At 42.4% G+C, this 15,640-nt stretch overlaps 1 protein-coding gene across 1 annotated transcript; it reads right to left on the reverse strand.

Moving 5' to 3' along the window:
* Positions 1-957: 957 nt before the first annotated feature.
* Positions 958-2,759, reverse strand: LOC115668459 (berberine bridge enzyme-like 8). The gene has a single exon (XM_030589908.2). The coding sequence runs from the start codon at positions 2,745-2,747 to the stop codon at positions 1,137-1,139; it is 1,611 nt and encodes a 536-aa protein (XP_030445768.2). The 5' UTR covers positions 2,748-2,759; the 3' UTR covers positions 958-1,136.
* Between the last annotated feature and the right edge of the window lie 12,881 nt (positions 2,760-15,640).

Raw genomic sequence — 15,640 nt, forward strand, 5'->3', positions numbered from 1 at the left:
GAACTTTTCCCTATTCAGTAAGGAATCGGCTCTTTCCTCCGCCCCTATTGTCATCCCAGAATCATGTTGAAAGCCGCACTTTGTTCGAGCACGTTTTGCCTCGACAATTCACTCTCCGCCCTTGTAGGATTGGGTAGACCATTGGTTTTCTCTAAGTCTAACTCACCAACTGGGGGATTCTTACTCCAATACCATCCGTCACGGGTCGGCAATTCCTTGGCTGCGGAATAACCCATGCAACACCTGGCGAGTTGAGAAGACCCCAGGCCAGCCTTCATTCTATAGTTGTTCCTAATAAAGAGTACGGTGAATAGTATCCTCGTATCGGATCGTACTACGCCCAGCTTAGCTCAAGCATCCAGTCCCTCGAGCAAGACACGCATAACACTTTAGGAATAGGAATTGGTTTCAGCTTGCCATGATCTCATCAGAAGAGCGGTATTAGCTCCCGATCAGTTTGTACACGGGAGGCCAACCCCGCTTTCAGAACTCCTAAGAGTATATTCATTCTAACTTAGAAATCCTTGGACAAACCACCCTGACACTTGGATATAAGATGCTGCATTACTTTGCAATCAAGTTTCCTATTACATTGTACTACAAAATAGAAAATTTTATCCTCTATGGAATAAATGCATTTGCACAAATTAAAATTTGTACTCATGTTAGTACAAGTAGACCTGATCAACGAGTGAGTGGCTAACGATAGGTGGGCTTGGTTAGATTTTTAGGTTCCTTGGGCGGGCCTGGGCAATATATTCTTGCCAGACCAGTGGGTAGTAGGCCTAGGAAAGAGCCTTGCGGCCTGGCCTAGGCCTATATTTATTAAAAAATTTAAAAAATTATGTCATATTAATAATTCAAACTCTATATTTAAATTTGAAACACAAATAAGATAAAAATCAGATCACTTTTTTTATTGTAGGACAGAGAAAGTATGGGACTCGTCTAATGATGTTTACGTAAAGGGTATCTTGACATTAATAATGAACCTAAGATAGAAGAATGAACACCCATCTCCACTCTCGTAATTCACATTCAACACATTCTGCTTTGTTCATCGTTCAAACTTAAAATCTCCACTGAACTAAGGACCAAGAGAAGTGCAATGACTTTTTGGGCACGTCACTTCTTTCTTACGGGGGAAGAACCGGAATGCTCTGCTCATTTCTGAAGAAGTTACCGGGATCGACTTTGGTCTTTATCTCCACCAACCTGTTGAAATTGCCTTTGAAGTACTTGACCCCGTACACTTTCCCTTCCTCATAGCTCTCATTTCCATTGTGGTTGACCCCCAAATCAAGGTCCCTGTAATTCAAGAACGCTGCTCTCGGGTTCTTCGACACAAAGGGCGTCATGTAACCATAGAGCTTCCTCGTCAGCTCAATGTAGTGTCGTGCCGCTTCATCCCCGTACTCGTGCCAATTCGTCGCGTACTGGACCTTCCATAGGTTCCTGGCTCTATGCGGAAATGGGGTCTTGGTCGTGGGAATCTTGCCCATCTGGCCACCGTAAGGGTTGAAGGTCAAAGTCAGCCTTTCAAGCTCGATCATCCTCTTCCAAATGAGCTGCAATCCGTCCTTCGATATGATTTGCTTCACATAGTCGGATTTTCTCTTCAAATGCATCAAGCGTTGCGGCGCACGTGAAAGCAAAGCATCGACTGGAGTCCCAATCGAGAAATTCATCCAGTAAAGCGTGGAGTTGACCCAACTCATTTCGATGCAATCCGAACTTCGCAAGCCTAGCTCGGGAAAACTATCGCTCATCAAGGAAAGAAGCCTTCGAGTGTCTCCAAGGAAAAGCGCGACAAACGTGGCTCTTACTGTTTTCTCTCTGGCGTTTTTTCCGGTAACCACGTCCATGACCAGCCTTATGAAGAGGTCCTCATGCAGCTTGTGCGCCACTTGTTCCCACTTGTACACGACCTCGGTCGCGTTTTGCTCCCACGTCCTATGGATGCGGAAGACAGTCACCATCTCGGGCACATGGACAAGGTTGATCTTGTACGCGAGGATGACGCCAAAGCTCGCTCCGCCGCCTCCTCTTATGGCCCAAAAGAGGTCTTCTCCCACGGATTCCCTATCCAGAATTTCGCCCTTGGCGTTGATTATGGACGCGTCGACTATGTTGTCAACGGAGAGCCCAAACTTCCTCATCATGTTGCCATAGCCGCCACCACTGAAGTGGCCACCGACGCCCACCATGGAGCAAACCCCAGCAGGGAAGCCATGGACCTTGCTCTTCGCAGCGATCCCATAGTAGACCTCGCCAAGGATGGCCCCTGCCTGGACCCATGCGGTCTCGGCCTCAATGTCAACGTCGACTGAGCGGAAATTGAACATGTCAAGGATGAAGAAAGGCGAGGAGATGGAGAAGTAGGATATGCCCTCGAAGTCATGGCCTCCGCTTCGGATCTTCATCTGGACCGAGAGCTTTTGGGCGCAAACAATGGCTGCTTGCACGTGAGACTCATGGAGTGCTGTGAGGATGAGAGTGGGTTTTGGCGTGTCAGAGGCATTGAACCGCAGGTTCCGTATGTAAGATTGAAGAACGGTTGAGTAAGAAGAGTTTTCGGGTGTGTATATGGCTGAGATTATTGGGTGCGAAGCATGGGAATGGCTTATGAGGCATTGAGATAGGGTTTCGTTTGCAAAGGCTTTAGAAGGTGAAGCAAATGAAGCTATGAACAACACTTGGAGTGAAAAGAGGGAGAGGGTTTTGGTGTATGGAAATGAAGTTCCCATTTCAGGCTTTGGTTAAAATAATTTTGCTGGGTGAGATATTTAGTTCTACATGTTGGCCTTTAGGGGAGTTCTCATCCTCACAATTTTGAGAGGCTTATTCCAAAAAAAGCACCAACTTTATCTTGAAGGACAATTCTGGCCCGAACTTTTTTTTGTCTAAACAAAAAGAACCAACTTTTACTCGAATTCCAAATCTGGCTCTCGTGGTGTAAATTTTCAAACTGTTCGGGTCAGATTTGGGATTTAAGTGAAAGTTAGTGAGTTTTTATGATACATGAAAAAAGTTTGAGCAAGAATTATCACTCAAGGTAAAGTTGGCGCTTTTTTGTTTAAATTGGGCCTAATTTTGTGGTCAAAACCTTGAAAATATATTTCACACGGGCATTAGGTCCTGGACTAGGCCTCAATAGACCCGGGCTCGGCCTCTATGGACTCAAGCCTGGACACGGGCACTAGTGACCCGAGCACCGACGTCAGGTTCTCGGTCCCGACCTATAAACCCTATTTGGATGCTAGGGACCTAGGCACGGGCACTAGGCTCACTGTCTTGGCCTCAATGGACCAGGTCTTGGATGCCAAGGACCCGGAAATGAGTGTTAGAGTTTCCATCCCTGAGCGTAGAGTTTTTTATCCAAGCGCCGATATCTAGTCATATTTTGGAAAATGATTTCCGGTTTTTCATTAAAAAATCATTTTCTATTGACTCATTTTCCTAGGCGATCCAAATGCCAGAAAATGTTTTTGTGAAAAATGTTTTCCAAGAAACAAACGAAGCCTTTAATCTAGTCTTATTTTGCCTTTTCTAGAATCCATATGCATGAGCACAGTGGCGCATAGAACACTCTACAAGTCTCACGAATTAGTTAAGTTTGAATTTGTGGCCTGTGGAGGTAGCTCTACCATTAAGTTGTTGCATGTTGTCGATAGAATTTGAACACGTAACTTCCAGTTCCTATATTGAATTCTCCTAATGCCCAAACTACGTGCGTAAATGTAATGGGTTATCGTCCCCATATTATCCTTAATAGTTCTAGTTTCTGTTTCTCATTTTAACCTCACTTCCCAACCGTCGATCCAGTTTGGCAAGAGCATGATCCCACGCTTGGTATGTATGGCTCAGTCTCTGGTGCATTTTTCGAACGCCAACCTAGAGGTCCATATTTGATGCCAAAACAGTCACATACCCAAAAAGACAGAGACATAGGAACACAAAGAGGACATAAAATTTATTATGGTACCGACTCAATTCTGTACATATATTGGGTCGCTGGAATATTTCTGTAGGATTAACATATTATGTTTCCTGTTTTGTTTTGTTTTGCTTTGTTTTCTTCTCTTTTCGTCCTTTCCTAAATGACCGCTTATTGGATACCTGGCTTAGTTTGGATTTTTGTCTCTTGCCAGGTTTCTATTGCCGGTGTCGATGAAGTTAGAAAAGATGGAATATGATTTCTCTATGTTCAGTTGTGTAGATTGAAGGTGGTACTTTTCACGGACAATAGATGCGTTTATTTATTGCTAAAATATATTGTCTCATCCGCTCTTATTAAATGATAATCATAGATTGATGTCCTATGCTGACAATGTTAATCATTGCAGTAATATATCCAACTCTAGCCTCCCCTCCCCTCCCCTCAAACTCAAAGTGACGTGGAACCGATCAACTTGCCTATTAAGTATCATCAGGGCCACCCGAGGGATGAGCTTTTGTGTTGACAGTCTTTTCTTGGTTACGCTTTCGCTTCGATAATCACTGGACCGGACACTACAAATAGTTGTAACGTAACATTTGAAAGTTATTATGCGATGCCAGCAATAAGTGTCTTGAGTTTCTTAAATTATTGCGACACTTTTTTTGTAGCCTTCAATAGGGGATAAGCACAGCAGGAGTGCCACAACTTTCGCATGGTGTTCACTTGAGGGTAACTTTTTATTTTTCGCTTACATAAGTACCATATTGGAGTAAAATCAATCATTTGAGTGCCACTTCCGACAAATCATCCTACATGAAATTTTTTGTATTTATTTAAAAAATTGATTTTTATATATTATATTTTGATTTTTTATTTTCCTTTTCTTCGTGCGTCGGCCGTAACGGCCTCGCCCTTGGCCAGAGGTGCCGTGAAGGCCTTGGGCAAGGTAGTCATGGCCTCCTAGGGCCATCGCACCCTCGCCTTTGCCCGCGGCTAGCAAGGCTGCCGGTGGATTTTCCAACGAGGCATATTGTCTGTTGATACCTAAATTTTGGCTAGCCATATAGTAATTATTACATATAAAATTAGGGATTATTATTTAACCCCTAAACAAAAATATTAAAATTAAATTGGATAACATATAAATTTTTAGGAGCATATAGTTTAATTCATTAATTGCATCTTAATTTGGATCGGTGGCGGACAGATTCAAGTGAATGGTTTTGAGTTTAGATGAATTAGTTGGACTGAACCCATGAAGGAGTAAGATTCGGCAAGCCCATGCACTGGGCGAAATTCATAGAGAGAAGAGGGCCTTGTTGAGCTTTGATTAATAGAAATTTAGCACATTTTGAGTTTAATTAATAAAAGGCCTTGAACTTAAAGCTAATAGAGCCAAATTAATGAGGCTTCAAATCAAGCCTTTTACTGATTAAATCTAACGTTTTTGCTATAAATATGGGCAAAAGTACACCAGAAGTGCAATAACTTGTGTACGGCGATCACTTTGGTGCCATAACTTTTTTTCGGATCACTTTGGTGCCAAGTCGGAGGAAAAGAGATCACTTTAGTGCCAATTTAGTCGGAAATCCGACGTGGCATTTTTTATTAATTTTTGACGCCTACGTGGCTCGCCGGAGGATAAATCAGCGTGTACAGTAAGCATTTTTTATTTTAAATATTTTTTTCCAGCGTGTACAGTCAGCATTTTTAATTTTAAATAATTTTTTTCCTTTTTTTTTTTTCCTCTTCTTTCCTTTTTCTTTTCTTTTCTTTTTTTGTTTTCTCCCCTCGCCGGACGGCCATCGGCGAAGCCTGGGAAGGGCTGGGCGAGGGCGGCCTTGCCCATGGCCGGCGAGGGGAGGCCTCGCCGGCGACAGGTGAGGCTGCCCCTCGCCGGCCCAGGCGAGGGCTGCCCTCGCCGGATCTGGCAAGGGCAACCCTTGCTGTCGGCGTGGACGACCCTCGCCCGACGCCGGCGAGGGTCGCCGATGCCGGCGAGGGTCGCCTCGCCTGAGTCGAGCGTGTGCGACCCTCGCCCGCCCGAGGCAAGGGCTTCCCTCGCCCGACGCCGGATCCTGCGCGGGCGACCCTCGCCGGCGTCGGGCGAGGTCACCACGCCCGACTCAGCGAAGGCGACCCTCGCCGGCGTCGAGCGAGGTCGTCCACCCCCGACAACGAGGGTCGCCTCGCGAGATCTGGCGAGGGCAGCCTCGCCTGGGCCGGCGAGGCGAGGCCGCCCTCGCCGGCCCGGGCGAGGGCAACCCTCACTGTCGGGCGTGGATGACCCTCGCCCGCGCCGGCGAGGGTCGCCCTCGCGAGTCAGGCGTGGGCAACCTCGCTTGGACCGGCGAGGGGAGGCCTCGCCGGCGACAGGCGAGGCCGCCCTCGCCGGCCCATGCAAGGGCTGCCCTCGCCGGATCCCGGCGAGGGCGACCCTCGGCCTGTCGGGCATGGACGACCCTCGCCCGACACCGGCGAGGGTCGCCTCGCCCTGAGTCGAGCGTGGGCGACCCTCGCCCGCCCAGGCAAGGGCTTCCCTCGCCCGACGCCGGATCCGGCGAGGGTCGCCCTCGCCCGAGTCGGGCGTGGGCAACCCTCGCCGGCATCGGGCGAGGCAACCCACGCCCGACTCGGGCGAGGCGACCTCGCCCGCCGGGCGAGGGCTTCCCTCGCCCGACGCCGGCGAGGGTCGCCTTCGCCTAGGTCGGCGAGGGGCGGCCACGCCTGTCGCTGGCGAGGTCGCCCCTCGCCGGCCATGGGCAACGCCGCCCTCGCCCAGCCCTTCCCGGGCTTCGCCAGTGGCCGGCAATTGGCCGGCGAGAGGAGAAAAGAAAAAAAAGAAAAGAAAAGAAAAAGGAAAGAAGAGGAAAAAAAGGAAAAAAATTATTTAAAATTAAAAATGCTGACTGTACACGCTGACTTATCCTCCGGCGAGCCACGTAGGCGTCAAAAATTAATAAAAAATGCCACGTCGAATTTCCGGCCAAATTGACACTAAAGTGATCTCTTTTCCTCCGACTTGGCACCAAATTGATCCGAAAAAAAGTTATGGCACCAAAGTGATCGCCGTATACAAGTTATGGCACTTCTTGTGTACTTTTGCCTATAAATATGTCATAATCCTCACAAGTCAAAGAGGAGGCCATACAATTTCATACACGGCCATAGAGAGGGAGAGGAAAAAGCATCAGAGAAGAAGACGAAGAAAGAACGAAAGAGAAGGAGATCTCTCTGTTGCTTCTGGTTAATACTATACACTCAAGGGAAAGAACACAATGGGGACGAAGACGTGAACATTGAGAAGGTATCCGCAAGGATATACGGAGACATAGACGCTCACCATACCCTAGAGAGAACACGGTTGCTTTGGTCGTTGCTGTGTCCGTGCCATCACCACCTTGTTCTATCACAGAACACAATCGAGTTTTGTCTTGATCTTTTTGTTGCAGGTTTTCTTAAGGTTCGGCATGTTAGAAATTAAACCAAATTCATTGGAAGTTGCCAATTCATTAACCAAGTTACCAAAGGCCGTTCGAATTCCAAGACTGGTGTTCAAGAAGAGTCTTTATTATAGTGTTGTTTTCAAAGAGTCTGTTCGTATTTCTATGTCTTGACTGTTCGTGTTTTTAGGTCTAGTTAATGTTGTGTAAATTCTTAGGAACCTATCTCATTAGAATAGTAGATACATTTATGAGTCATTTAAGAGTAAGTCTAAGAGTCATGTATCTAGTCTATAAATCAACGTGACTTGTAATTGTTTCTGATATGGTGAAATAAAGAAAGCAGAGAAGTCTATTCATCTCCTTCTCCTCCCTGAGATTGTGAGTTTTTCACCTTCAATTTTAACAAATTGGTATCGGAGCTTACATTTTGTGATCATGGCCTCGCCAACAATCAGCTTCCTCTTCAATATCCTCGTCTTACCAAAGAAAATTATGGTAATTGAGCTGCTAGAATGAAAGCTCTTCTTGGCACTTATAGTATGTGAGAAGTTGTCAACACCGGCTATGATAAGCCAGAGTACGATGCCACGTTGAATCAAAACCAGAGGAATGCCTCGGAGAAAGTTCGAGCAAAAGATCAATATGCCTTGTCAATCATCTATCAGGCTTTAGATGATTCGATGTTCGAGAAGATGTCGAATGCTACTACTTCTAAAGAAACATGGGAAATTCTTCGCAACACACACAAAGGAGTGCAAAAAGTTCATAATATTCGCCTTCAAACTTTGAGAGGTGAATTTGAGGCAATTCGTATGAAAGAATCTGAATCGATTACCGATTATTTCACAAGAGTGTTGGCAATTGTCAATCAAATGAAAAGAAATGGAGAAGATGTTCAAGATGTTCGTGTTGTCAAAAAGATTCTTCAATCCTTAGACAAAAAGTACAACCATATTGGCATTGCAATCAAAGAGTCGAAAGACCTTGATGCCATGACGATCGGTGAGCTCATGAGTTCATTGCAAGCCCATGAAGAAAGATTCAAAAGAAACAAGAATGAGCCGGTGGAGGAAGTACTCCAAACTCGGTTGACCATCCGAGATGAGAAGGAGTAAAGTAGAAATCCCGTGCAAACTCGAGGGACTAATCAAGATCGTAATTGAGGTCAAGGCCGAGGTCGCTTTCAAGGAAGAGGTCATGGATGAAGCAGATGAGATATTGCTCAAAATGACAATAAGTACCAAAATCAAAGAGGTGCTCGTGGAAGAGGACAGAACTCAAGAGGGCAATGGTACGATAAATCTAAAATTCAATGTTATCATTGCAATAAACTTGGCCATTATGCTTCTAATTGTTGGAACAAAGAGAGTAGCGGAGTAGAAGAAAAGGCAAACTTGGTGAATGATGCCGAGCAAGTTCTTTTAATGGCATTCAAAGAAGATGAAGGAAGACAAAATGATACATGGTACTTGGATACCAGCGCAAGCAACCACATGTGCGGGCGAAAGGAGATGTTTGCCGAGTTAGATGAGACAATAAAAGGAAAAGTCTCGTTTGGTGATAATTCTAAAATTCATGTCGAAGGCAAAGGTGCAATTCTTATTCGCTTGAAGAATGGTGCACATCAGTTTATTACTAATGTTTATTATGTACCAAAAATCTCAAGCGATATCTTGAGTTTGGGATAGATTCTAGAGAAAGGTTATGCTGTCCACATGAAGGATCTTAGCCTTGTGCGAAGAGACCAAAATAATAAACTGATTGCACATGTGAAGATATCGAAAAATAGGATGTTTACTGTCAATATAAAGAATGACATGTCTTGATGCTTAAAGGCATGCGTGGATGATCCTTCATGGTTGTGGCATTTGAGGTTCGACCATCTCAATTTTGGTGGACTTAATTTACTTTCCCGCAAGAAAATGGTTTATGGCTTACCACATATTGATCATTCCGATCAATTATGTGAAGGGTGTGTCATCGGCAAGCATTCAATAACTAGCTTTCCAAAGGAATAAACTTAATGAGTAAAGAAGCCACTGGAGTTGATTCACTCTGATGTGTGCGGCCCAATCAATCCTCAAACATATGGTAATCATCGATATTTTGTTATTTTTATTGATGATTTTACTCAAAAAACTTGGGTGTATTTTTTAAAAGAAAAGACAGAAGTGTTTGATACTTTCAAACAATTCAAGAAATTGACTGAAAATGAGAGTGGTTATTTCATCAAAGCTGTGAGAACTGATCGTGAAGGAGAATTCACTTTAGCAATATTCAACAAATTTTGTGAGGATCATGGTATTCGACGTTTCTTGACGGCTTCATATTCTCCTCAATAAAATGGCGTAGCTGAACGAAAAAACATAACTATTCTTAATATGGTTCGCAGCAGGTTCAAAAGCAAGAATTTGCCCAAGGAACTTTGGGGTGAAGCTATTATGTGTGCAATCTATCTTCAAAATAGATGTCCCACCTATGGACTTGAAGGCATAACTCTATAAGGGGCACAGAGTGGGAGAACACCGAGTGTTTCGCACTTGAGAATTTTTGGGAGCATTGCCTATGCTCATATCCCGGACCCGAAAAGATCGAAGTTGGAAGACGAGCAAAAAGCTCATTTTCATCGGGTATGATTCCTCATCCAAAGCTTATCGATTATTTGATCCTAACACTTCGAAAGTGTATATAAGAAGAGATGTTAAGTTTGATGAAGAAGGCACGTGGGAAGAAATTCCAAATGATGAAGCAAATGCTCATGGTGATTCAAGCCAAATGGAGTTGAAGGATCTCTCTTCACCTTCTTCTCCAATATCTTCTTCAAGTTCATCACCACCAACTTCTTCAAATGGTGTCGATGAATCGTTAGTGCCAAGATCGAGGAGATTATCTAAAAAATTTTAAGCTGCCGATGAGTTTCACCTTATATGCCTTCTTGCAGATTGTGAACCTCTTGTCTATGATGATGCTGCCAAAGAAGAAAATTGGAGAAAAACCATGAATGAAGAAATTAAAGCCATTAAGAAGAATCAGACATGGGAGCTTTCTGATCTTCCAAAGGACAAGAAAGCAATCTGTGTCAAATGGGTATACAAGGCTAAAAAGAACGAGAAAGGAGAAGTGACAAGGTACAAGACTAGATTAGTCGCAAACTGGTACAAACAAAAAGCCGAAATCGACTATGATGAAGTTTTTGCTCCTGTCATATGCATGGAAACGATTAGATTAATCATTTTTATTGCAGCTTAAAATGGTTGGCAAATTTATCAAATGGATGTCAAATCGGGATTTTTAAATGACATCCTTGATGAAGAGATTTATGTCGAGCAACCCGAGAGGTTTATTGTGAAAGGTCATGAAGATAAAGTGCTAAGGTTGAAGAAAGCTCTATATGACCGAGAGCGTGGAATTCCAGAATCGATGCCTATTTCAAGGCAAATGGCTTCTCTCAATGTCCATACGAACATGCACTTTATTTGAAGCAAGAAAAAGGCGATGTTCTATTGGCTTGTTTATATGTCAATGACACTGTTTTTACAGGAAATAATTCGGCAATAATTAAAAATTTTAAAGCATCAATGGTGAAAGGATTTGAGATGACTGATAATGGTCTCATGAATTATTTCCTTGGCATGGAAGTGAAGCAAAGTACAGGTGGGATTTTATTTCCCAAAAAGGATATGCAGAAAATATCCTTGAAAAATTTAACATGAAAAATTGTACACTGGTCAATACACCGATGGAGTGTGGAACCAATCTTTCAAAGTTTGATGAAGGTATCGATGTTGATCCAACGTACTATAGAAGCTTGATTGGAAGCTTGAGATATTTGATATGTACGAGACCAAATATCATGTATAGTGTTGGAATTGTGAGTCAATACATAGAGAAACCGAAGCCATCTCATCTTAAAGTGGCAAAGATGATACTTCGTTGCATCAAAGGTACTATTACTCATGGGTTACACTACTATCAATCTACATACTTTTAGTGGAGACATTGATGATCGAAAAAGCACTACGAGCTTTGTTTTTTTCTTGTGTGACACTGCTTTCACGTGGTCATCAAAGAAACAACCCAGTGTTACTCTTTCAACATGTGAAGCTAAATATGTAGCTGCATCTTCATGTGTTTGTCATGCAATATGGTTGAGAAAACTTCTCAAAGAAATTTATATGGAGCAGTTGAAATCGATAAAGATTTTTGTCGATAATGTTTCTGCTATTACTTTGGCGAAAAATCCAGTTTTTCATGAACAAAGCAAACATATTGATGTTCGATATCAGTATATTCGAGAACAAGTGAACGAGAAGGCAATTGAAGTGTTGCATGTGAAGACCGGAGATCAAGTAGTAGATATTTTTATGAAACCTCTGAAGATCAATGTTTTTCGAAAGTTAAAGAGTTTGCTTGGAATGATTGATGAAAGAGAATTTGGTTTAAGGAGGAGTGTTAGAATTAAACCAAATTCATTAGAAGTTGTCGATTCATTAACCAAGTTACCAAAGGCTGTTCGAATTCCAAGACTGGTGTTCAAGAAGAGTCTTTATTGTAGCATTATTTTCAAAGAGTGTTCGTATTTCTATGTCTTGACTACTCGTGTTTTTAGGTCTAGTTAATATTGTGTAAATTCCTTGGAACCTATCTCCTTGGAGTAGTAGATACATTTATGAGTCATTTAAGAGTAAGTCTAAGAGTCATGTATCTAGTCTATAAATCAGCGTGTCTTGTAATTGTTTCCGATAAGGTAAAATAAAGAAAGTAGAGAAGTCTATTCATCTCCTTCTCCTCCCTAAGATTGTGAGTTTTTCACCTTCAATTTTAACACGGTAGCTACACCATTATTAGCAAGTCTCAGCCTAGCGAAGCGCCAGTATCTGCCCCAACCAGATTCCAACAAGCTCTCAACGACCACGATCGCCCTGTCCAGTTCGCGTAGAGGATCATCAACCCAGCCGCTCGTGCCCAAGCTCTTGTACTCGCATTGCCACTGCCCATATGTGTTTTCTTGATGCTGGTCACATAAAGCTCGTTCGAGATCCCACCGCGACAACCATCGTGGAGATCCTTTGCCGTGGGTCCTCTGCATGAGCTCTCCAGTCGGCCGTGAGTCCTATGACCCCCTTTCTTGTTGGCCGCTGCCTCTACAAGCAACGCCACGAGCTGTAGTCCCATAAGTCCACGCCATAAGATGCCCCCTTTATGGCCGAGCACTACCGTTTGTGCATTGCCATCTGCAACGAGAATCACCGTGAGCCACCATTTGTCGATCCCGTGATTCGCAATCCCGATCCATTGTCAAGTTCGAATTTGAAAAATATCCGAAATTAGGTAAGATCTCATCCAATATTGATTCGTATATTCTATTGCCTAATTTGATTGGTTTTGTTATCTGTTATAGAATTGTTGCTATCTTTGAGTAATTATGCATATCTGCAAGATTTTAAAAATCACCCAAGTTAGGAAAGGACAACGTGCTTGGATAGCGGTCCGATTTCTAACCACGGGATACAATACCCGATGGCACGGAAAATCTTTTATCCTATCCATAACCACTTGGATATGATCGTTGATTTATTTTGTTTCCAAATTTAAACGAAAGCTTTCCATCAATATCCATAACTACTTGGATATGATCGCTGGTTTATTCCGTTTTCAAATCTAAACACATAACACAAATTTTGTGGATTGCGTGGATGCGTTGATGGGTGTTCATCTTTTAATTGATTTGTCTCCCCATAAAAGAAAATACAAAAAAATATATAATGATAGATTAGGTTACATTTTGTTAAATAGCCTTGCATGTTTAGATAGATTTTTTTTAGATAATCTTAGATTAAAATCATGCTAAATAGAGTTTTCCTGTTAAGTTAGGATATTTTGGATATATTGCAAATTTAGTAGATTTTAGGACATTAGAATTATATTCCGATTTAAATTAGGATTTAACGTAGATTGTTTCCTAGTTTAAGTTAGACATTATTATAATCTTGATAGTTCACTAAGGATAATTTTTTATTTCGAATTTAATAAAAAATACCAAAAAAACATAATCTTGGAATAAATTAGATTTCTTATATGATAGATTGCATATTAGGGAATTTAATTAATTCTGAATTTCGTGAAAAATACCAAAAAGAAACATGTGCTTTTCATGCTAAAATAGTTTAGGTCATTTAATAAAGGTTGCATGTAATGTTAGGATAGGCGCATTTTTGTACGTCATTGCATATAGGTAATTAGAAAGTGAAACTCCAAAAAATATTGAGTAGAATTGCGTGTTGATTAGAAATTATATTTGGGATGTCAATGTGATTTTCTAGCTAATATTGCATATGCTTACGTTGCTTCGAGATAAGTAATTCTTCCCTTTCCTTGCAATTTATTTATTGCTTTGATTATTGAGAGTTAAATGATCACCTCATGTGTTAGGCGATAATAAAATCGATTCAAGTTGCCTGCATAAATATTTTTTATGAAAAGAAAAGGTACCGAAAGGGCATTAGAGTAATCTAGCGTAATCAAGTCCGTGAATTCATAATCTCTGGTTCATAGGAGTAAAGTAATTTCCTGATATTTTACTTAGGTTTCGAATTGACCCACCATAAACTGATTAATGGCGACTCCTAATTGTAATAATTTGCATGTTAAGAACTTGAACCATAAGTTATAAATAGGTAAGGGCTTGGGAGAGCCCGAGTTAAGTCTAGGCTTAATAATCCATTAGCCGAACTCCTAGGTAGTGTACCCCGAGCTAAGGTCACGACATTGTCAATGGCACTTAAGCGAATGATTTTTCAAATTTGTGGCACTTATGAGATCGATTTTTTAAATTTGTGACACTTAAGTGAGCGAAAAAAATTACAAAAATCTTCTACGTTAGTGTCGCTGGTGCCATGTAGGACGATCGAGCCCACATCAAATTTTCCGGCGAGGTAAATTGCCGATGGCACTTAAATGATCAATTTTTCAAATTTGTGGCACTTAAGTGAGCGCCGTACGAAAGTTATGGCATTCTTGCTATTCTTATCCTCTTCAAACAATGTTGCATAGATGTTTTCTCTATTTTGGAAAGGTGTCAATGTCTCATAAAAAAAAGTGAAGTAACTTAGCATTCATTGCCCGCCGCAAATTATGCAACAGAAATTCTGAATAATTAAGACTAATATACAAAAATGATCTGCAAAGTCCAAAATGATCCTCTGCAGTTGAGATGACTACACCATTTGCAGTTAACTTGAAAAAGAACAAAACACCCTCAGCATTTGGTGAATTACCCAATTCTAAACTCAAATCCCATACTTATCTCCCCTCTCTCTCCCCCCATCCACCGGCGCGCTGTCATCGCCTTAGCAGAACACCTCCGCTGCTACTCCGTCCTTCTCATGTAACATCCCGAATTTCGACCCATTTCCGGGATCAATGAAATCGATATTATTCTCATTTAATTTTAGTAAGTCTCGCCCGGAATTGATCAATCGCGGGATACTAACCAATAAGGAATGGCTAACTAGGAAAACGGTACTTGGACCAGGGACCCGATCGCGAATCGGGCACCGATTCCGAGAAACGACAAGGAAAAATTTTGGGCCAATGTAGGCCGATCCTAGGAAGGTGACGGATTTAGTTTAGCCAATGACGTACAGTCGGATCGCGGGTGATTCCGCACGACCGAGAGTACGCGTGGCGAACAAATCCCGAACTTAAACCTAACGATCACGACCTCCGGAACTAGCGATAATTCCTCGCGTTCTCCCAGTAATCGAGACCGTCACGACTCGAGTAACCCTAGGTCGATACGCGTAACCCCTGAATAGCCGCCCGTTAGTGAGAGACCCTAAAATTGTAATTGAGCAATTTTGATCGCGAAATTGGATCCGGACTTAGACGTCGAATTTCGTGGACGTGCGCGACTATTTTGTGAGGACGACGTCATTTTAGTGTGGCCAAATATATTTGGGATTAGTACGGTCAAAAAATGGAAACTCGGCCCGAAATCGGAAAATGACGATTTTGCGCCTAGGCCTATTTTGGTATTCCGAATTTTTGGGAGGTTATTTTGGGGATTAAAGTGGATAAGATTAGCCCCAATAATTCAGATTTTTTATGGTCTAAATTGCCCTTGGATATTTTGAGTTAGGATTATGTGAACCAAGTGAGAGAGGGGTAGGATGGGAATTAAGGAAAAGTTGATCAAACCCCTTGGACTAATAAATGCCCTTGTCTCTCTCTCATTCCTCCCTCTACCTCATTC

Source organism: Syzygium oleosum, unplaced genomic scaffold (assembly GCF_021117445.2).
Source record: "Syzygium oleosum isolate NSW1041296 unplaced genomic scaffold, Sole_v2.1 Sole_v2.50, whole genome shotgun sequence".
Classification (NCBI taxonomy): Eukaryota; Viridiplantae; Streptophyta; class Magnoliopsida; order Myrtales; family Myrtaceae; genus Syzygium; species Syzygium oleosum.

What these genes read in the sequence shown, in the direction of transcription:
- LOC115668459 (XM_030589908.2), bottom strand. Translation starts at nt 2,747, where the DNA reads ATGGGAACTTCATTTCCATACACCAAAACCCTCTCCCTCTTTTCACTC.